The sequence below is a fragment of the Talpa europaea genome, assembly GCF_964194135.1.
Source record: "Talpa europaea genome assembly, chromosome: 10".
NCBI lineage: Eukaryota > Metazoa > Chordata > Mammalia > Eulipotyphla > Talpidae > Talpa > Talpa europaea.
The window spans coordinates 96,674,988-96,696,761 of NC_140077.1; the positions used below are offsets into that span (position 1 = coordinate 96,674,988).

The 21,774-nt window shown below is 41.9% G+C and overlaps 1 protein-coding gene across 1 annotated transcript in view; it reads right to left on the reverse strand.

Moving 5' to 3' along the window:
* EBF2 (EBF transcription factor 2) overlaps nucleotides 1-21,774 on the reverse strand; it is a gene marked incomplete at its 3' end in the record, with an annotated part of 179,035 nt that overhangs the window by 150,374 nt on the left and 6,887 nt on the right. Inside the window, exon 6 of the mRNA XM_084246202.1 lies at nucleotides 16,023-16,091. Within this exon, the coding sequence (XP_084102328.1) occupies nucleotides 16,023-16,091 (69 nt within the window). The remainder of the gene's footprint in view (nucleotides 1-16,022; nucleotides 16,092-21,774) is intronic.

Below are 21,774 nucleotides of genomic sequence, written 5' to 3' on the forward strand. Positions count from 1 at the left end.
GGGAAACGCTTAAGAGAAAGATTTCTCCCACCCCAAACAAAAGCTTCCCGGAGGATCTTTTGAGACTTGCTGTCAGTATCTGATGTCGATGCAACATCGTATATCTTTTTTGTGTTTTGCTGTGGGGCTTCTTATTTATTTATTTTATTTTAACAAAGAAGACACGATAGGGAAAACTTTTTTAAAAGGATGGCAATTCAAGTTGACCCCAAAGCGAGCATTTCCCCAGGTCCCTGGTGCATCTGCCTTGTCTAAAGATCCAAAAGACACCAGAAGTTATATTGCTCCAATGCTGGATTGGGATAGAAAGAGCGAGCAGCCTCGTGCTCAGCTTTTCTGAAAATGATGCCATCGATTTAAGGGAAGAGAAATACCACAATCTCTCAGGCTCCAAAGGAAGATCGCTGCCTTTTATAAAATAGAGCATGAGCAGGTCCAAGCTAAGAGGCTGTTACTGGATGCAAATGAGCTCTCCAGGGATGCCTCCGTGGCTCCAAAAACAAACTCGGAATCCACAAGGACATGCAGGCGAAGGTCCAGGTCATGTCACATCCTTTCACAGGGCGAAGTGGGCAGCCGGGCCTGGTGCTTTTCATGATCCATTCGCTTTTCCAGGCCACTGCTCACCCACAGAACCAAAGTCTCTTGTGCCAAGGGATGCTTTAAAACTCCAGTGAGGCCACAGCAAGATTCAAGTTCCAAGTATTGCTCATTGCCAGTGACAATTAGAACAATCTGAAAATGTTCCTCCCAGAAAAAATACACTCTTTTTTGTTGTAACAGGGGTGTAAACGCCAGCCAATCTCTTTTGGCACCCAGAGCTGTAAGAAGTGCTTTCACTGTGCCACCTCTCGACAAAAACGCCCTCAATGAGCATCCTCTAAGGACCAGCTTTGAAAAGGGGTTTCGCGTATCAGGTTAATGCATGCACTTGGCACGGCCCAACTTTTGCACCAAGGCTCTGGGGTATGGGGTGATAAGAGCCAGGTTCTGTTTGTTAACGATAAGGCAATTATTTCTTTGGTACTTCATAGGGAAGAAAAAAAAAATCTTACAGCAAAGATTCAAACAAGGATCCCAAGGGAGACAACGGAACTCTGTAGGTTGGAAAAGTTTTTTTTTTTTTTTTCCTCCTTCACAGGAGCAAACAAATGGGCCATTGAGAGCAACAGAACAGCTAAGACTAAGTTAGGGACGAACACGCTGGCACTTGGCTCCTGCAGAAGTCCTCGATAACTTAGCGAGGGCAGACTGCCGGTGGAAGGAATGAGAGAGAGAAAAAAAAGACAAACAGAAAGTGGGAGGAAAGGAAAAAAAGAAAAGGAAGAAAGTAAAAGAGTGAGGTGAAAGCAAAGAGGCAAGAAAGAGAACAAAGGAGTGGGGACCCACAGGAAAAAAATGAACACACTATGTCATGAACGGCACCTCCCATGTGTGAAGAGATGGAAGCAGCCCATGAACTTGCATGGGTAACAGCAGACTCTGCTTTCCCTGACCCTGAACTGAAATGTAGCATTTTCTTCCATTTTAAATCTAGTCAACAAGTCCCAAAGCTATGATAGATCTACAAGATTCCCTGGACTGTCGTTAGGGTCCGAGGAGAAAAAAAAAAAAGGTGTGTGTGTGGTGGGGAGTTAGCCTCCCCTTTGCAGGCATAATGTTTAAGAGGGGAGGACACGTGATTTTTACTTTAGAAAGCAGATCCTACCATTTATTCCCCAGGTTTCGCCATTAGCTGGGGTTTCCTAGTGTTCCCTGGAACTCTAACATGCAACAAGTTCAGGCCTCAGATGCCAGGTAGCTCGCAGGAAGTGTTTCTCAAGGTCATCACATCTGATTAACAGCTGAGACTTAGTTCCACTGCCTTGAGGGTCAGGTCCAGCCTGACAATTTTTTCTGACACAATTTTGCCCAGCTGGTTCTCGCTAAGCTCTGTAAAACTTAAAAAATGGTAGGTTGGGACTTCTCAAAGAAGTATGTCACTGAAGCTTCATTTTCAGTTTCCTACTGGGGGGGACATGTATTGAGGAGACCAAGATATTCTACAAGCATCAAGAATCAAAAAAACTGGCTTTCTGCTCATCCCCCTTGTCCTCAGAATTATTCCACAGAACCCCAGTTCCATGGAACTATAAATCCTGTCATCACAGGAGACTAACTTCCAGAGAGCAGCGGACCGTTGGCCCCATGACCTAAGAGGGAATCTGCTAGTCATGGCCTTGCAGATGTGGGTGGGCGGCAGCTGAGCCCATACTCAAGATAATTCCCAACAAGTATGCCAGCATCACAGGTCAGCCTCGTCCAGTGATAGAAATGGTGCAAACTCAAAGAACTCTTCCTCCTGTCACAGTCTCCAGGTGCTTGGGTTTACCGCCAAACCTTGTCTCTGTCAAAAAAAATTTCTAAGCCAACATGTCTCCCTTGCCAGGAAGCAAGGAGACATGCCTCCCTGATTGGGGACTTTCTTTGTGCTAGATGAGGTTGGAAAACTTCAAAATGGTTATCACACTCAAAACCGCCAGCTCGACCAGGGACAAGGGACAGTAGAAGCAGCTGTTTTTAGCAAGACCCAATTTTTCCCCTGTCATCCAAGAAAGGGGATGTTTCAAAGCGTGGGGGAGGGCTGCAGACCCCCTCCTCTTTAGGAAAGAAGCACTTTTACCCCGCAGGAAGGGCTCAGGGAACTCCAAAAGGCCCAGGCAGGTGCTGAGCATTGGGAGTAGCAGAGTCAGACACACAGGGTGGAGAGAGATGCTGAGCAAGAGGCACCCCAACCTTCACCATGCACAGGCTTACCTCACAGTCTGGTTAATTTGCTTCCTGTCTCAGTGATAGGAATTAGACAATTGTTTTAAAAACGCAGAAGCCACCGTAAAAATAGAAAATTATTGCTTCCTGTCATGACCAAATATTAAACACAGTACACACCTAATGGCTCTATCCCTCCCCAGGGAAGAAGCTTTATGAACAATAAAATCCCAACAGACTTCCACTGTTTGGGTTTGGAGGTCTCATTATGGGCTCACTGATCCAGTACAATTTACAAGCTCAATGGACTCCACTCAAAGTGAAAACCGCCAACCCGGAGTTATAAACAGAACACCTACAGTGAAACCAGCATTTCATTCTTCATCAGGGAATGAAAAAAAGAAAGGATTGAGAAGAAAGGTATTAGGGTACAAGATGCTCACAGAAATAGTTCTGACTGCCTGTATTAGAGTCAAGATTAGATACCCAGGCCTCCCTGGTGGCGCAGCGGGTTAAGTGCAATGCTGTGAAGCTGTCCACAGCCTCCGCTGTGCCGGTTCGATTCCCACCCGGCCGGGGAGATTCCCTCATTGTGCAATAGACCTCAGTCCTGTCTCTCCCGCTGCTCCCCTCAGCAGTGTATTTCAGTTCTTCTGCCTGTTCTGCTCCCCTTTCTGTCTCTGGTGGATTCTCTCACCCTCCTGCACCTCTGGCCTGTACCCCAGTGCTTGTATAAATAAATAAATGTTAAAAAAAAAAAAGATTAGATACCCCACTAGAAATGCAGGGCAAGGAGAAGAAAGCAAGGGAGACCCTAAAACCATGGGCAGGAGGAAAAATGAACAAAGGAAACGGGGCGTAATGGGGACAAACAGTGGGGTACAAAGAAAGTGAGGGGAGCAGAGCGGGATTTTAAATCTGCCATTCCTTTATCTGCACAGGTCAACTCAAACGTGACATCAAATTTTCGAAGTTGGATTTTTTTTTTTAAGTTCACTAAATTACCCAGATATATGTCTAAATGGTGGTTATCCTTCATCTTGCGACTCAACATCTGGATGATAAAATGCATTAGCCACTCTGTATTTACTTGGGCAAGCACCGAGTGGGCTGTTAGCGTTAAATCGAAGTTAAGTCTGGCTCTTGTTCAAACGTCAGCCAAGACCAAGCAGGGAGAGTGGAGCTTCCCCTTTACCTTTAACTCAGTGCAATTTATCACTCAAGCCTAAACAATTCCACATGTTTGAAGAAAGAGACTTCAGGAATGCTGAACAAAGGCTTTCAGGGAAGGAGGGATGAAATTGAACAGGAGAGGGACAGTGGACACTGAGCAAAGCAATCCAGGGGAGGCGACAGGTCCATAAAACCAGGTCTAGACAGAGCATGAGACCAAGGCACTAAGAGGTGACAAAAAATAGAGAGAGAGGAAACAAACGCTGGGTAGGTGGGGTCTGGGTGGAGAAACTGGCAAAGACATGGGGAAAATGCTGATGGTTCCCAGTAATGCTCCCTGCTCGCCTCTCAACCTCCTAAATGAGTCTCCAAAGTGTGAATCAATTTCCACGTGGACCAGATGATGAAGAGGCCCACATGGAGGTATTAAAAAAAAACCTAAAAGGAGGAGCCCAAGCATGTGCTAATGGGCTGTGGAGCCAGCGATGGCACAGGGCAGCTTTGCACATCATAGCTCTCCCTCCCCAGACCTCAGTCTGTCCTTCCAGATTCTTCAGATAAGAAATTGGATTTGGGGCCTCCCTGCTGGCATAAGGGGTTAAGATGCAACCTATGAAGCTATCCGCAGCCACTGCAGCACGAGTTCCATCCCTGGCCAGGGAGCAACCCACATGGCGCAGCAGACCTCTCCTGACTCACCCGCTGCTCCTCTCGGCAGTGTATTTCCATCAAGCTGCCTTTTCTGGTCCCCACTCTGTCTCTGGTAAGCCCTCTCACTCCCCACACCTCTGGCCTGTGCCCCAGTTCTTGTATGCATAAATAAATAAATCTTTAAGAAAGAAAGAAACTGGATTCGGCAGAGTTGCCAGATAAAATTCAGGATGCCTGATCGCTTTTGAATTTCAGACAAACAACAAATCATTTCTAGTACAAGGATATCCCAAATATTGTTTGGGAAAGGCTTTATACTGAAAAGGCAGTCACTGCTTATCTGAACTTCAGATTTAACTATGAAATATAATTTTAAAAAACGCATTCGTGTTTACCTGACATTTCAACTTACCTGGGCATTCTCAATTTTTGTTTGTTAAATCTGACAACTCCAGATTCAATGAGAGGGAGGAAGTGAAATGAATGGCAGAGGAGTAGTCAGACCCAGTTCTAATGTCAGATTTTACTACAGTCATTATCATAGTACATGATTAATAGCCACTTCAAGTACTCAACCCACAGTTGTTAAAACATATAGTATCTACAACTTTACTCCTTCTGATGTAAGAAAAAACCTTTTGCACAGAAGAAACCAGCCACGTGAGAAATTAGTGATTATAGTGAAGTAAAATTCACAGTGCTTAGGAGGTGAGGACTCCTCCAAATCATCAGTCTAGTCAGAAGTTTCGCAGTTCAGAAACTACATACACCAAGGGACTGTCACTGTTCCTGCCCCCTCCTTGCAGAGACCACCTCAGTTCATCGTGGGAGCCAGAGTTCTTGTCTCTACTCCCTACTGAGTCTTTGACCTGCTTGCTAGATGGCCTCTGAGCTAGTTGCTCATCAATTGGGTTTTCTCATCTGAAATCTGGGATGACAGCCCACATTATACAGCCCACAGAAATAGCTAAAGGAGTCATGTGGTTAGTTTTAAATTAATCAGGAAAATGCCTTGCACATTTGTGCAAACTGGACCCAATACAAAAAAAAAAAAAAGAAAAAGAAAAAGAATGAAAAAGAAAAGGTTCATCCTTTGTCTCCATAGATACCTACCTTGGAGCTTTCTTGGGGGGCTAGATGAGAATAACAGCATTTGGAGGTAGAATGGTACAATAACCCTGAACATACCACCATTTTGTGAGTTCTCTTTTTCTAAAGTCCTAACATCTTATAGGCCTTAAAATATGGAGGTGTTAACCCCAAAATGCTGGCCTAAATCCAATGGTTCCCAAGCCTGCACATTCTTCCATTCCTGCCATCATATCAGTAGGATTAGGAATTTCTCCTTTATTTCCTTCTCAAAAGCTCCTGCTATATGGAAGCAGCTGCAGTGTTTCTCATCATCTCTGGCTCCTAGGTGGTCTTCAGAGGGCTGGGAAAGTTTGCCTTCACTAGAAACTTTGGGTTTCAAACAAAACTTCCTGAAGGACAATCACTGAATTAATTTCCCAATCTAGTTGATGAAATGCTGACTCCTTGTAGCCTTGGGTCTAGGCTGCCTGACATGCTTTAAACCTCTTGTCACTCAACCACTTTCCTTTCTGATCAAATGCCCCCTCCAAATGCAACTCTAGGTCAATATAAAGAACAGAGTAGAGCAAAGAACAATTCTTACAAGATTTTAATCAACAAACAATCTAGTTGAGTCCTAATGGGTAGAACTCTAAATCGGCGTGTCATCTAAGGCTATGTGTCTTATTTCCCAACCATGTAGTTTGTTTACCTCTTGACTAGGTCTAAAATAAGCCCAGAAGAGCTTATCTGGCACTGTTTGCTCAAGAGTAAGAGAAAGAAAATAACTGAAAGTTCTATAAGATTCTCATTGAGTAACCATGTAATCTTATAGTCTTTTCCAAGCTCCCCATCTTTGTTCCCCAAAAAGCCAGCTAGACAACTTTGTAAAGACATACCTTTCCTAGAAGCCTATCACTTATTTGCAGCACAGAATACTGTTCTACTCTTTTTGCCTCATTCACTTCCTGGTAATTCTGCTATTTAATTGTATCACAGTTTCATAAGGAAGAAGCTAGAAGTTTAGCATAGCATACCATTTTCTATTCTGAATAACCCCATATATCCAGTTGACCCTCTGATTTCATTAGGAAATTAGGGAGACCTGATTTCATTAGGATTCAGGGGACCTATGTAAGCACTAAGTATGAGAAAATCCAAGTAAAGCTGAACTAGTTTTGATTTCTCCCCTTTCTAAAGAATTATTCGTAAAAGACTTGGATTCTGGCCTCAGAGTTTCTGTTTTCTCACAAACATCCAGGCTACTAAAAAATTCACAGATTGCCAGATGGTACAACAGCAGTTCTTTGCAAAGGATCTGAGCTTTCCAGTGAACAAAGGATGGGTACTCATGGGGACAAGTGGCAACATCAGCAAAAGCTTTGGAGTGGTGGGTGGACTGGGGGTAGAGTGCAGGGTGTGGAGAGGTGAGAAAAGGGGCCTTCCCCACCGGTGATGGGTATGTGACAGGGAATGTTTGACCCTCGGCCTCTGCTGGCGGTGGGAGGGTGCACGCCCAGAAGAAGTTGAAAGAAATGAAGTCAGAAACGAAGATGCTATTATGAAAGTAACATAACTTGAAGTCTCTGCCCATCTTCCCAATTCCTGCTAGTATAAGGTGATAGAAATAATGTCTAAATTTTGGCAAGTAAACTAATAAATTCCCAGAGACACAAAGAGGAAAGTCTTCGTAAAGAACAGTCACATTTTCCTATAGGGCCCACTCTCTCCATTCTCCATTTTCCAATTCTTTCTCAGCATTCTCACTCTGAACTATCAACTCAACCATACATTTTACTACTCAAACTCCTTTGATGGGGCCTCCCTGGTGGCGCAGCGGTTGAGCACTGGGCTGCAAAGCTGCCTGCAGCCTCTGCAGTGCCAGTTTGATCCCTGGCCGCCGGCGAGGGTCCTACATGGCGCACAGATCTCTCCTGCTGCTCCCGCTGCTTCCCTCAGCAGTGTACTTTGTCAGTCTGCCTGTTCTGCTCCCCGCTCTGGCTCTGGGGAATTCTCTCACCCTCCTGCACTTCTGACTGTACCCAGTGCTTGTATAAATAAATCTTTAAAAAAAAAAACAAACTCCTTTGATGTCTTCCCATTGCCAACAAAATAATGTTAAATATTTTTGTACAGGTTTAGAAAATTTTGCAAAATCTGAACCCAAATAATCTTTCTAACTGCTCTTCCTGTCCCCTTTCACACATATCCATGCTGGTCTAAAACTGTGAGTAAATACAAGAAGTTTGCTCCTTTCCATTTGCCTTTTCCTATACACTCTCCTCCTAATCCCTTCAGCTTCAACTGCATGCGTCCTGCCTACCTGAAAATCATTCCTCTACTTCAGATCCTCTATAATTTTTATCTCTGCCTCCTTTATGACACTTTTTACATTCTATGGTGTGTCCCAATTACTTCTCTGCCCCATGGTGTTTTCATCTAAACTATAAGCTCCTGATGGGGAAGCCTTGTGTCTATTCAATCTTACTATCCCTAAAGACACCTTGCAAAGTCTATGATATAATATTTACTGAATGCCTTGCAATGCTACATATCTGCTCTTGGCACTGTTTTGTACATATCTGCCACTGGAGGATAAGATTGCTAAGCAGTTGTCAAGTACATGTACTTACAGGAAAAGTGTTATATGTCGTGGCAAAGGACTCAATCATCCAAATTCTATGACAGCTGGCATTTAGGGATTAATCTGTCAACTAATATTTACTGCTGAGTATCTGTAGTACCTAAGCCACTGAACAGACACTGTGGGAGAAACTGGGAAAAAAATTGCTGCAACTTTTTATAAAGCATATATTCTGTCACGTACTCCACAGACAACTTATAAACATAAGTATATTTGATACATCTCAGTGGGAGAGGTAGTATTATTAATACCATCACATACTAATAAATATTAGAGATAAGACTTAAGTAACATATGGTGTCTGACAACCAAGAATAGCTGGAAAGTTATGGCAAGCCCAACTAGGTAAAAACACCACTCGCTCACGCTAACAAGAGCAAGCATAGGTGACCAGTGGCAAATGACAAGACTTTGCCTACAAGAATTAGTATGTTGGAGGAGGTAGACTCTGAACTAGGTCTTAAAAAAGGATAAGATTTAAATTGGCAGGGTGTTTGGGGTGAGTTTGAAGGTGGCAGAGAAATTTTGTGTGCAAAAGAAGAGAGGAGGAAGTATTTAAGGTGTATTTGATGAAACAACCATTTTGATTCTATTTTCAATGATGAAGAAAGGAATAAAGAGACTAGAAATCTGGGCCCTATCTAACATCTCTTATTTAGTCTTCAGAGCACTTTTCAGTTTGTAAATATATATTTCTTTGTGTGATTACTTAAGCTGTCAGATCCATGAGCGTAAGAACTATGCCTACTATTCCCTGGTGGTCTCTTGATGCCAGGAGTTCACAAATATTTGCTTAATAACTGAACAACAGAAAAAATTACTATATGAATGGATGATGGATTGAACCAATGATGAGATGACTAAGCCAGTTTATGTCAAATCCTAAAGCTCTGCCGGTCCAGAAAGATTGGTCAGTCAAGCAGAATATGTATAATTCTTACAAACTAACCCAACTACAGAAATGAACACCATCACTTTTCAGTACCACTTTTTTCATCATCAGGAGCAGAGTGACTTTTTCAAGAGAAATTTTCCTTTTTTACTTCTTGGCTCAGACTATCACCCAGAGAAGTGTTTCAATGCAAAGAGACATTTTTATCTGCAACAGCAAGTAGCAGAGTTCCTTTTCTTACTTGTCTCCTTAAAAATGGCCAAGAAACTAGCAAAGGTTTTACCAGAAGACATAAAAGAATGATGCATTCACTTTAGGTAGATGATCTGTTTCTTTGGGTTATTTTAGTGAGAAAATCTCAACCCTTCCTAAGGGAATGGAATTTTCACTAAAAAAAAAAAAAAAATAGCCTGGGGCCAGACTTTTGTAGGCTCTTCATAGCACTGGGCTCCCCTACACTGGTGATGGGGAGTCTGAACAGAGAAGGCACATATTAATAGCTCCTATAAATTATTAATGAGCAAGGAAGATGCATTAGCATGCCTGACACCCAAACCTGGGCCCTCAGTTAGAATCAGAGAATTTAGAGCTTTTAAAGGTCGTCACTAACCCAAGATACTTTATATTGCAGATAAGGAAACTAGGTCTCAGAGCGGCATGATCTCTAACATTAGACATCTAGCTAGGGAATTATCTGGATACCCAGAAGTGAGTATCCTGACTCTATATCAGGGCCATTTCTGCCACACTGTGCTGCCTCTTAGTCACACTAGGGATTGATATTCTACCAAATCTGCCACAGCTGAATGTGACTTGTGTACTTGCAGATAAATGGCACTTCAGGAGCCAACAATGTCCACCACTTCACACAGAACAGGTCCCCTCCCTAAGATTCCTATCAGTTCTTCCAGGCTATGCTCACCAGGTCTTCACATTCTTTAATAAATCCAAATTCTGGAGTTCTTCCCCTTCCTCTATGCCAAAATCTTTTTTCTGTAACTCTCACCCACAGAGGCACTCCAATTGTACTACTGAAGCAGGCTGTGACCTTGGCCAAGTTATCTGATTCCTTAAAACTAATGTTTTCCTCCATAAAATTGAGACTTTTCTCAACCACTGAAGATTAATTAAGCTGATTTAATTAACAAAAATTGCTTAGCACAATGCCCAGCACACAATAGTGCCAACTAAATGCTAGAGAAGTGTTGAATGTTGGTCTTATCCATCCTTCTCAGAGCCAGAATTGTTCGTTCAAGATGTGTCATTACTGACATATCTGGTTTATCCATTTCTGCGGAATATCCTGAAAGCTGTTCTGAGTGGCCTAGGATTGTAGGAATCTGCTAGACTTTGTGGATATAAATGGAATGAAAAGCCCAACTCCAACTGTTATCCAAATACCTCTTCTATGTCAAAAGGACCAGTGAGGTTAAAAGCAGACTCTACACCACAAATCAAGATAGATTAGTACGGAATTTGTTGGATGAATTCACAAAAAGAAAAACCCCATCATTCAGGATTAATGCAATACCTTCTGGCACATGTGGAAGGTGAGTAACAACTTTACTCCCCACAGTTATTCTGTGAAAGTTCCCATCACACAGATGACACTTTCCTGGAGTTAAGTGATACATCTGGGAGAGGAATAGCAAATACCGTGAGAAGGAAAGCGGATCCAAGCACATGCTCCAATGGAATGAGGTAGTCAGTGAGGTAGAGAGAAGCAAGAATAGGAGACATCAGATGGCAGTGGAAGCCAAACAAGAAGCCTGGGCCAAAGGCGAAAGCAGCCGGCAAAGAAGATGCCAGCAAGATGGCGGAAGGGGAAAACTCCATTAAAAAAAAAAATTGAGCCATACCCATTAGAATGGCAACTTTCCAAAAAAGAAGAAATAGCAAGTGTGTTGGTGCAGATGTAGAGAAATCGGAATCTTTGTGCACTGCTGCTGGGTATGTAAAATGGTGCAGCCACGGTGAATGTGGTATGACAGTTCCTCAAACTACTATATCATCCAGCAACTCCACTTCTGGGTATAGACACAAGAGAACTGAAAGCAAAGACGTGAAGAAATCTTTCTATACCATGTTGGTAGCAGCACTACTCACAATAGCCAAAAGATCAAAGCAACCCAAGTATCCCTTGACAAACAGCAGTAAATAAGTATGGTATTTGTGGGATATTATTCAACTTAAAGAAGGAAGAAAATACTAACACATGCAACCTAGAGGCACTTCAGGATCTTATGCTAAATAAAGTAAATCAGACATAAAAGTACAAGTGCAATATTATATAAGGCACCTAGAGTCACTAAACTCACAGAAACAGAAAATAGAATGGTGATTGCCAGGGTCTGGGGATGGGGGTGGGGTGGAACAGGAGTTGCTATTTAATGAGGACAGAGTTCCAGTTTTGCAAAATGAGAAGAGCTCTGTAGATGGCTGATGATTAACTTGTTCAACAAAATGAACAAGCTTATATGCTTAAAAATTATAAAGATGATAGCTTTTATGCTGTGTGTATCTTGCCACGGTTTAAAAAAAATTTTTTTTTAAGCAAAAGGGAGGATAATACCAGGAAAACCCCTCATGGACAACTAGCCATCAGTTATTTTTGAGTAAACCTTTTAAATGAGGGTCACTCTGTTATTTGTTTGGCTTCTTAAAAAAGAAAATAAACAAAAGCATATCAACATGTAAAATGGTTCTTCTGGGAATAGAGCTCAGAAATGAGAAGACCTAAGTCCCAAGACATGTAATTGCTGTGTTTTGCCAGAATATGTCTGTTTTGGTTATTTATAGTCCACGATAAGTGAAACCACCTAATATCTGCCTTTCACTTTTTGACTTATTTCACTTAGAACAATCAATTCAAAGTCCATTCAGTCTGTCCCAAAAGGCACTAGCTCATCTTTTTAAATAGCTAGTAGTATTCCATTGAGAATGTAGCCACTGTTTCTTCATCCAGCCTCTGTCATTGGGCACTTAGGTTCCATGACTTGGCGATTGTTACTAGTGCTACTGTGAACACAGGAGTACAGAAATCTTTTTCTATTACCGCTTACATGTTTTGAGTAAATACCTAGCAGAGGTGTCGCTGGACAAAAGACTGGGCTATTTAGCATGTGAGAAATAGTTTGGACCTGCCTCTTTAGTAGAAAATATTCTACCTGTGTGCACTGGGTCAGAAGCTGCCTATAAACATTCAAAAAGAAATTGTGCCCTGTCCATTCATCTGACTTTTTAAGGGGTCACAAGAACAGGAGCAGTAAGGAGTCTCTTTATTCTCCCACATCTTCCCAAAGACCACCAGATTATCCTGAGACCCAGAGATTCAGTAGCTATTCAGAGAAGCTTTCAAATAAAGAAGGGAGTCTTAAAAGAGCACAGCCTCTGAAAAGCAAGGTTGAATTAGAGCTTCCCTCTGAAACCACAAAATATAAATCAGTTTGGGCCTTTTTATTTCCACAAACAAGTCTTAATAGACAAGATTTAGGCTGAAGACCACAACAAGGATTATGCTTTTATTGCTGTTCTATCTTATTCTGTTCTTTTGTTTTTGTTTTTTCAGATAGGGACTTTGGAATTTTGCACTAAAAATTAATAAACCTACTCCCATCTGCACGCAGAAGGAAGGATCTTTTGGAAGCCCATGATTCAGCAGCTGTCTTGCTGGGCTATGTGCTGGCCTGGCTTTTTGGAGAGGGGCGTGTTGCTGGCCAAAAATTCACAAAAACAACTGAAAATCAAAACTAACTTTGTATCTACAGAGATCGTGACAGGGAGTAATTAGCAGGGGAAAAAGTCCCAGTCTGGGGCTAAGATTTAGGAAAAAGAGAAGTCCTGATGGGGGATGCCCCTTTGTAAAAACCAATGGTTTTCAATTAAAGGCCCACAAGGCAGTAAAAGCTATTTTTCATATTTCAAGCAGCCTATTGGAAACAGAATATCTGCCCAGGATGTGGTCACATGGGCTAAATGAAAAGTCAAGTTGTTTCATGTTTGAGCTGGAAGTTTATTAAGTCAGTGTGGTAACACTGGTCGTCTCATTGGGATCAAAAATTCTGGCCATTGATGAGATCAAGGGCACTTCTGGGATAAGATTGCCTTCCCGTTCTGTTATGTCTTTTGGTTAATAAAAATAGAATTACAGATGAATTATCACATATTAGTTACAGTTTGGCAGGCAAAATCTTGCAAAATCCTGAATTCACCAAGAAAAAAATAAAAGGGGTGCATGGCATTGAGAAGTTGGGGAGCCACCCTTGCGCATCCCTTTCCCCTCCTCCATTCAAGGTGCCTCGTTCTGAGGGAATACACAGGCTGCTGCAGAGCCAGAGTGGAACGTGCCTGTTGTGTGAGAAAACTCCAAGAGAGACGGTGTAAATTAACTGCATCTGGTTAGATCGAGTGAGGCGGGGGAGGAGATAATTAGTTGGCATTAGAGGAACAAGGGCAAAGAAGAGAGTTCTATATTTACTCAGAGGAAATCCAAAATAGACTACTTTGTACCCGTTTGGTGCTCGTGGGGGATTTTGACATCTCCAAGTCGGCAGACAGTGAACCCAGAGACCAGTCCCCTGGATCCATCCCCCTCCCAGAAATGAAACCTGACATCATCCCTTTCTATTTCCATAAATGAAGGTAATGAGGTAGTGAAGGTAAGCCCAAGAAGACATTCAGAAGCAATAAGACAAGGCTTAAGTGAGGGAATGATATCCCCAAACAAAAGCCCTGCAATGAATAAGTTGAACAAATGCATCTGTTTATAATAATGGTTCTCTTAAAACCTGATATCAGTCAATTTACAGTACCCTTTGGTATGTATGTTTCCATGTGTAGACACATAACATTTCGGAAGTAACACATATTTCAAGTGATGCAGAGACATCACGGGGCTGTTTTATTGTGCACAGGATAGTAAAAATAAATGCCACAGTCACATAAAAGCTCCATAATATGCAGCCAAGATCCAATTTCCACCTTCTCCAAAGAATCTAAGGCATTTCAGCACAAACAGGGAGGCATCTAATAGGAAAATCTTTCTTTCTCCATAGAGGAAGACTACTTTCCTCAGTAGCATATGTATTACATAGGAAGAAAGCGTGAAACATCCTGCTTTATCTGTGAGTGCAAGTTATATGCAGTTTTTTTCAAGTAAGAACTGCTTCTGGGTACAGAGCCATTATCATGTAAGGGGCAGGTTAGCAGTCACAGGTTTGCAAATATTTCCAAAGGTGGTTTATGGGGTGTTTATTACAAGAAAAGATGTAACCATCATGTGGTTAGAGGTACCTTCATAAAAGAGAAACTGAAGTTAGTAAAAAAGGTTAGAGGAAGATAGTGAGCTCAGTCTTCACACTGGAAAGGACTGAATCTGCCTCTAGGCTGCTCTCCTATGTTTCAAATCCCTCCCACACCCTCCAAGTCCAGGAGGGCATTTTGGGAAGTTGAGGAACGATGTGATGTGCAATCAGCACATCCAGCTCATGTAAGTTAGGAGGGGGAAGGAAAGAAGTGGAACATGAACCTAGAAGCAGGGACAAGCTCAGCTCCAGCAGCTGCACCACCATGACAAGTCTCTTCACCATTCCCAGGATCAGCCCTCCTATCAAATGAGAAAGACAGCAGACCTCAAAGAGTTCTTGCCACTCTTTCATTTTAAACATCTACGCACTTTCAGAAAAGCCAAAGAAATTCCGAAGAACTCCCTAAAATGGGTCTCACCGAATTCCTAAGATGACAAAGTCACCACACACATTCAGCAAACATTTTATATTTTGTTATCATGCTCTTCCAAGCATTTTGGAGAAGACTGCATAGTCACCATGGATATCTGAGGAGCTTTCTGAAACCCGCAGCTGCAGCAGGCAACATCCTCCAATCCACCAGTACACCATGGAAGAACAGAGATGTTGAGTGCTTTGTTCAAGGTCAGAAGCTAAAACAGGATTGGAATTCCAGCCTCCTCATTCCTAGGGCTATGCTATACTTTCCACGAAGAAACCAAGCTGGCTTTCTGGGAAGAATGCCAGAGGTTCCATTCTCCCAACTGAGAATTCATTGGAATATTGGAATAACAACTTTGGAGACTGTGGTCTCTCCGATCCATTTCAGGACCTGACTAGAAACGTGAAAACCCAAGGAAAGGAGCAACAGGGAATTATTCCGTTTTTTAACGAAAGAGAAAAAATTAGGGGTGGGAATTTGGGATTTCTTAAAAATTACATGATTGCTGGAAGTTAATTTGGTATTTCTTCATTGGTTTGTAAGTTCTGTTTCCAATCACAAAAACAGACAGCTGAGAATGCCTAAATCACATTTCAATGAATTAGCATCATGTCCCAAAGAATCTTTCCCACTCTGAATATAACAGAGAACCCAGAATGTAGTCCTCTGTGGTAGAAAGGAATCTCCCTCCATGCAACAGAGAGCTTGGCTTCACCCCCTAAACCGTCATGTAAATTGATAGTCTTCAACTCCAACAGCAGTCACTAAAAATGATAAAGGGATTGCTGCTTAACTTGGGGTACCCTTTCTGTTGCATCACTGATTAAGGCCCGACCCTCCAGATGGGAAAGATGGTATCTTTTACTATCCACACAGCCCTTACCAGGCTGAGGTCAACACACCTGGAAATGAATCCTGTCATAATTTAGAGACGCAGCCTCAAAAAGGGAGACTCTAACTTCTTTCAAGGGGACTGAACAAGAAAATGCAAGCTGGACTAGCTTGATGATAAGACACGGTCAACCAAGTAGCCAAACCCAAGCCATTACCACTCAGGGTTGAATTTCATCAAGGAAAGAAACCAAACCATGTTTTCAAAATCAATTTTCCCCCTACCTGTCGATGATGACAGGGTCTGAAGGAGTCTCATTTCGGTTTCCACAACTTTTCTTTTCGCAACATCGACTGTAGATTGGGAAGGAAGGAAAAGAATAACAGAAATTTGTTAAAAATCAAGCTAGTACAATGCGCATGACAAATGTAAGAATGTTCATTAAAAAAGAAATATTCTGTAGGTAGCCTCTCAACTAGCAGCTGTTCAAGAACAGAATTTAGAGTCATATTTAAGAACAATACTGAACTTGAAGTTGAGCAATACTCATTCAAATTCTCACTCTGTGACTTTTAACCTGGATAATTCTCAGGAAATCACATATTTTTTTATCAGAACCACAGACAGTTGAATTTTAAGATCTATAATTTCACTTTAGCCCCTATTGCTTGATTTTATGAGTGTATATTTTAGGTCTTTATGCCTCAATAAATATTTGAAGAAAGAAGGAGAAGGAACATGTATAAAATAGACCCCCAGGTAACTCCCTGGATTAGTATAAACCTTATTTACATAACACTTATTTTCCAGAAAGTTCAATGCAATTTATAAACATTCATTCATTCATTTCCATCATTTTCTAAAGATGGAGGACAAAGAAAAGAACTATGATGCACATTGTATTATATGAATAGGAAGGAATGAGTTAGGGAGCTGTCAACCATATCACCAATCATTTTCACCAAGTCCAGAACAGAAAGGGGACCCAACATGGGAGCCCCAGTCTTGAATGTCTGCTTCCCAAGATCACCATGCAGCAAAGTGCTGGGTACTTAGTAGGTGCTCCAAATATGCTTGTGGAATTGACTGAGAGGAAGAGAAAAAGGAGAGCCCTAGAAAAATAACAAAAGAAAGGAAGGATGCAGAAGGACCTAAGCAGAGTGCAAAACATTCCAATATGAAGGTGGTTGAGTGGCGCAAACCTCCAGTTACAATTCCGAGGGACGTAATATACAGCATGATGATTATAGTTGACACTGTCCCGTATGTAGGAAAGTTAACAGAAGTGTAGGTCGCAAGGGTCCTTATCATCATAAGGGAACAAATTACTTGTGTTTTCTTTTTCCTTTATCTTTTGAGATAATGGCTGCTAACTAATTATTATGGTAATCATTTCATAAAATACGTAAATCAAGTTATTATGCCATGCACCTTATATTTGTACATTGATGTCTGACAACTCTATTGAAATAAGTAGGGATAAGTTATATACCAAAAAAAAAAAAGTAAGTAGACTCTAAGTAATCAAAATGTATGAATTAAATAAAAAACACTCCAATCCAAAGGTACCTTATGAAATATGTACATGAATGTGAAAAGGACAAAGGAAGCTCAGGGGCTAGGAAGTACCAGCAGGCACCTCCCTTGTTGCCCGCCTGCCTGTCTGTCAGGACAAGGAATACCTCTGAGCTGGGTGAAAGAAAATGGTCCACAAAAATCTAACTGATTGAGAATATAGCCTTGATCTGGCATATAGGAAAAATATTATCATCCACACTGGCTGGGAAATATCTCTTATAAATGTCAGCAATAAACAAATTATATGTAAGCATAGTCTTTCCCCTGATAGATTCTCTATAGTCAGATCAATCCAGCACAACAGAAAGATCACTAGAGGGGGAACCAGGCCTTTAACATCTGACCCACCACTCTCACTAACTAGCAGTATGAATGTCCTCAGATCTCTTTAACCCCTGGGCTTTGCCTTCCTTGTATATAAAATGCAAATGCAGCTCTAGATCATCTCTAGACTTCTTCTAGGTTAAGAAGTACATGGGACTGGGCCTCCCTGGTGGCGCAGGGGGTTAAGACACAACCTACCTATCTGCAGCCACTGCAGTACAAGTTCAATCCCTGACCAGGAAGCTACCCACATGGTGCAACAGACCTCCCCTGACAGGTCCGCTGCTCCCCTCAGGAGTGTACTTCAGTCAATCTGCCTGTTCTGTCTCTGGTGAATCCTCACACCTACCCCCTCTCACCTCCCCCACTTACCTCTTTAAAAAAAAAAAGAAAGAAAGAAAGAAAGAAATACATGGGATTATGAGGTTCCCTAAGCACCATTTAAAAGTAATGACAGGGTAAGTAAAAGAGGAGCCATGTGACAAGACAGGCCCAAAGGCCTGACATCCACCAGTCATAGGTTTCTTTTATGGTTCTCTGCTGTCCACTTGCCCTCTGCTCAACCACAGAATCACAAACAAATATTATTGAAAACTTTTAAAATCTTCATCTCTCACTCAGTGAGCAATTCTACCATTCTCAAAAAGTAAAATTTACTTGAGAGCAGCTGAAGAATTTTCACGAGATGGGTGCAATGAGGTTTTAAGAAATGTAATCAAATTAGTAGGAAGCAAAAGGAAAATTGTCTCAATTTTTTAACACCCAAGTTTGCTACTGGGAATTTCTGAAATAATATTTTGCCTTTGAAATTATATTAGGTCTTAACTTTTAAAATTTCTATCCATCCCAAGATTAACACCAATAAAAATGCTGGCCAGCTGCTCTCCCACCTTTTCTAAAGCACTTGTCTCTCTTCCCAACTCTCTATCCCCACCCACTTCATCTCCACCTCTCCTGTTTCTATTGCTTACTTGGGCAGAATACCTCTGCAGGTCAAGCAAGGCTTTTTTCTTAGCAACACAATTACAAAAACCCCATACATGCTAGTTACCCAAAGGCCTTCAAACTCCACTCTCCTAGACATCACCAGCATGTCAACCTAACCCCAAATATGTGCAATGTTGGGTACAATTCAATTACAAGAGCACACACTGTCAGGCAGTGCCAATCTGTTTGGTTTGAGTAGGAATAATTTTGAAGAGACTGAGTAAGTTTGCAAAATTGCTTAGCTGAATTCAGCTGCTTTCCACAGGGATTTTCTCTGGAGGAAAAGAAAAACAGATAAAAATGTAAGCCTGGTGCCAGCACAATACAACGTGGGGAATCGACTCAGGGAAGGAAATGTTATTCAAGGAAAAATGCAGAGAAGCTAGGGCCCAATCTTCCATTGTTTGACAGCAGCTTGCTTAAGCATAATCTCTAATGTAGATGTTCAGTGCAGAAAAGATGTAAGTATAGAAATAACTGGACTTGGGGCCTCCCTGGTGGCCTAGGGATTAAGCCTTAGCACTATCACTGCTGCAGCCTGAGTTCAATCCCAGGCCAGCGAGCTCACCCACATGGTGCAGCAGACCTCTCCTGTTTGGTGGGCTGCTCCCCTCAGCAGTATATTTCAGTGGATATGCCTGTTCTGCTTCCCATTCTGTCTCTGGTGATCTTCTCACTACCCCCACCACACCTTTGGCCTCCAACCCAGTTTGTCTATGAAAAAATAAATAGTTTTTTTTTAAAAGAAATAACTGGACTTGGGCCTCCCCGGTGGCGCAGCGGTTGAGCGCTGGGTTGTGAAGCTGCCCGCAGACTCTGCTGCACAGGTTCGATCCCTGGCTCCTCCCCGGCCACCGGAGGAGGGTCCCACATGGCGCGCAGACCTCTCCTGCCGCCCACTGCTCCCCTCAGCAGTGTACTTCGGTCCTTCTGCCTGCTCTGCTCCCCGCTCTGGCTCTGGTGAATTCTCTCACCCTCCGGTGCTTCTGACTGTACCCAGTGCATGTATAAAACAAACAAACAAACAAACAAATAAATAAATAAAACATGCCTCTATTAAAAAAAAAATAAAAAAAAAAAAGAAATAACTGGACTTGGTGGTTTTGCCCTATTTGAGCCCTTCTAAAAATTTCTCTGAGTCAAAGCTAATTCTTTTTTTCTTTCTTCCTTCAAAAAGTCTTATCAAGTTGTCCTAGTTAGTATTTATTGGATTCATAAATAGCGCTCAGTCCTCATGCCAGCAATATTAACATAAGCAACGGGAAGTGGAAAGGGGAAGACATTCATGAACCCAGCTGCCAAACCATCACTCTGGAGTCAGGTATGTGGATAAATGACGCAAAGAAACTGGGTCCCTGAATTATTCAGACAGCAGACTCCTCTCTCCCCTTTGCTGTGTGGACAAAGCCTGAGTAACCAACTTCAGGTTCAACTAGTCTAGTTAAAAGATTTGTTCGGGTCACTTTCCAATGAACAATTCTGAAGTTTTTGACAAGTGTTTTTACAAGGGAATAGGACTTCCAATTAGGAAATTAAACAAAGAGAAGAGGAAATGGAAGTTGGTACTGGTTAGCACTGTATTCTTAGCTCCCACAGAGAGACTCAGAGGTGCCTTTTTACCTAATGAATGAAAATGAAAGCTCTTCCTCTGCTCCTGTTTGGCTTAGTTAGGTCTGTTTTTTTTTTGTACCTAATTTTTAGAGAAACTTTTGCCTCAATTTGCATACTGTTCTCTTGTGCCCTCCACATCTCCACACGGAGCCTTTGGAGAGGGAAACAGAGGAAATATGACAAATTTTATCCCAATCCTGAATCTTACCTGCATTTTTCAGAAAAAGAGAGAGAGAGAGAAAGGTGTAAGAGGTGACTGGAGAAGAGAAAAAAACACAGCCCAGGTCTGGGTTGTCCAGTCAGCCCAGCTCCTGCTCAACACAGAAAATGTGCCCTTTCCCCTCCAAAATCGGTATTAAAATTCAACCCTCAACTTTCAAAAATCTGTCTCTAATTTCAAACTCAAATAAGCGCACAGCATGGTGGCTTTTGTTTTGTTTTCTTCTCCCCAACTCCTCCCTGCGATTGCATAACAAAAGTGTCTAAATTCACACCATCTGGCCGATAAAGACACTGGCCCCACTGGCCGGCTGGCCCATCTGATTAGGGCCCTGTCTAGCCTGCGCCTTGTGGCGAGAAGTCACAGCTGTGGGGTTTGCTCACGCTCAATACAACTCTGTTATTAGCCAGCTGTAGGCCTTGAGACGACTTCTGTTCAAATTATAATATCTTTTAACCCTCTGAGCATTGAGGGCACAGAGGTGACTGGCAGCGACATAACAACTAGATTTCTCCTTGCTAATAACTGGCAAAATGAACTAAAGCAGGCAAGAAGCAGAGACAACCTGGGAATGGAGAAAAAGTTATTCCTGAAGAGATTTATTTTGTCGCACCCCCCCCCTCCAAGCTAAATACCAATTTATGAGCTTTTCACTAAGGATTACAGAACATAAACCCATTCAAGGAAATTCCCAGGTATGCCCAAGAACACCAAGCAAGTGACTCTAAATACTGTGTGTGCAATAACCATTGAGAATCAGGGCAACTGATCATCTTTCAATTACTGACTGTTATAACTGGCTCTGAAAATGTGGGAGAAGGAACTTTTATCCCTTACTAGGGAAATCAAGCAGCTCTGACTGACAGATTGAATGAGAACTTCCCTTTTAGGTACAGCCAATATTTGCCATCACCCCAGTTCATCTCCCCAAACACACACAAACACACACACACACACATACACCCCAGACACAGTACCCAGCCAATGGATCATTTATTTACCCACAATTAATATTTACTTTAAATCCTAGTTTGGGAAGAAAAAATAGCAGAGCATCATCCTAAATCTCAAATGCAGAGAAGTTACAGAACATTAAATTTTTATATTGTGTTACTAATACAGACTAAACTAGAGGCTTTAAAAATTGATGCCGCTACTTAAACAGCATAAAATGAGGAGGATTTGATTGGGCTTAAAAATAAAAATGTCAACCTTAACTACAGCTGGATGGGGTGTAGGAGTATTATTTACAGAGATAGGAATAATTTGTTAGACAATGGGCCAGATTTTTGGTTTTCTTTTCAGAAGATAATCTC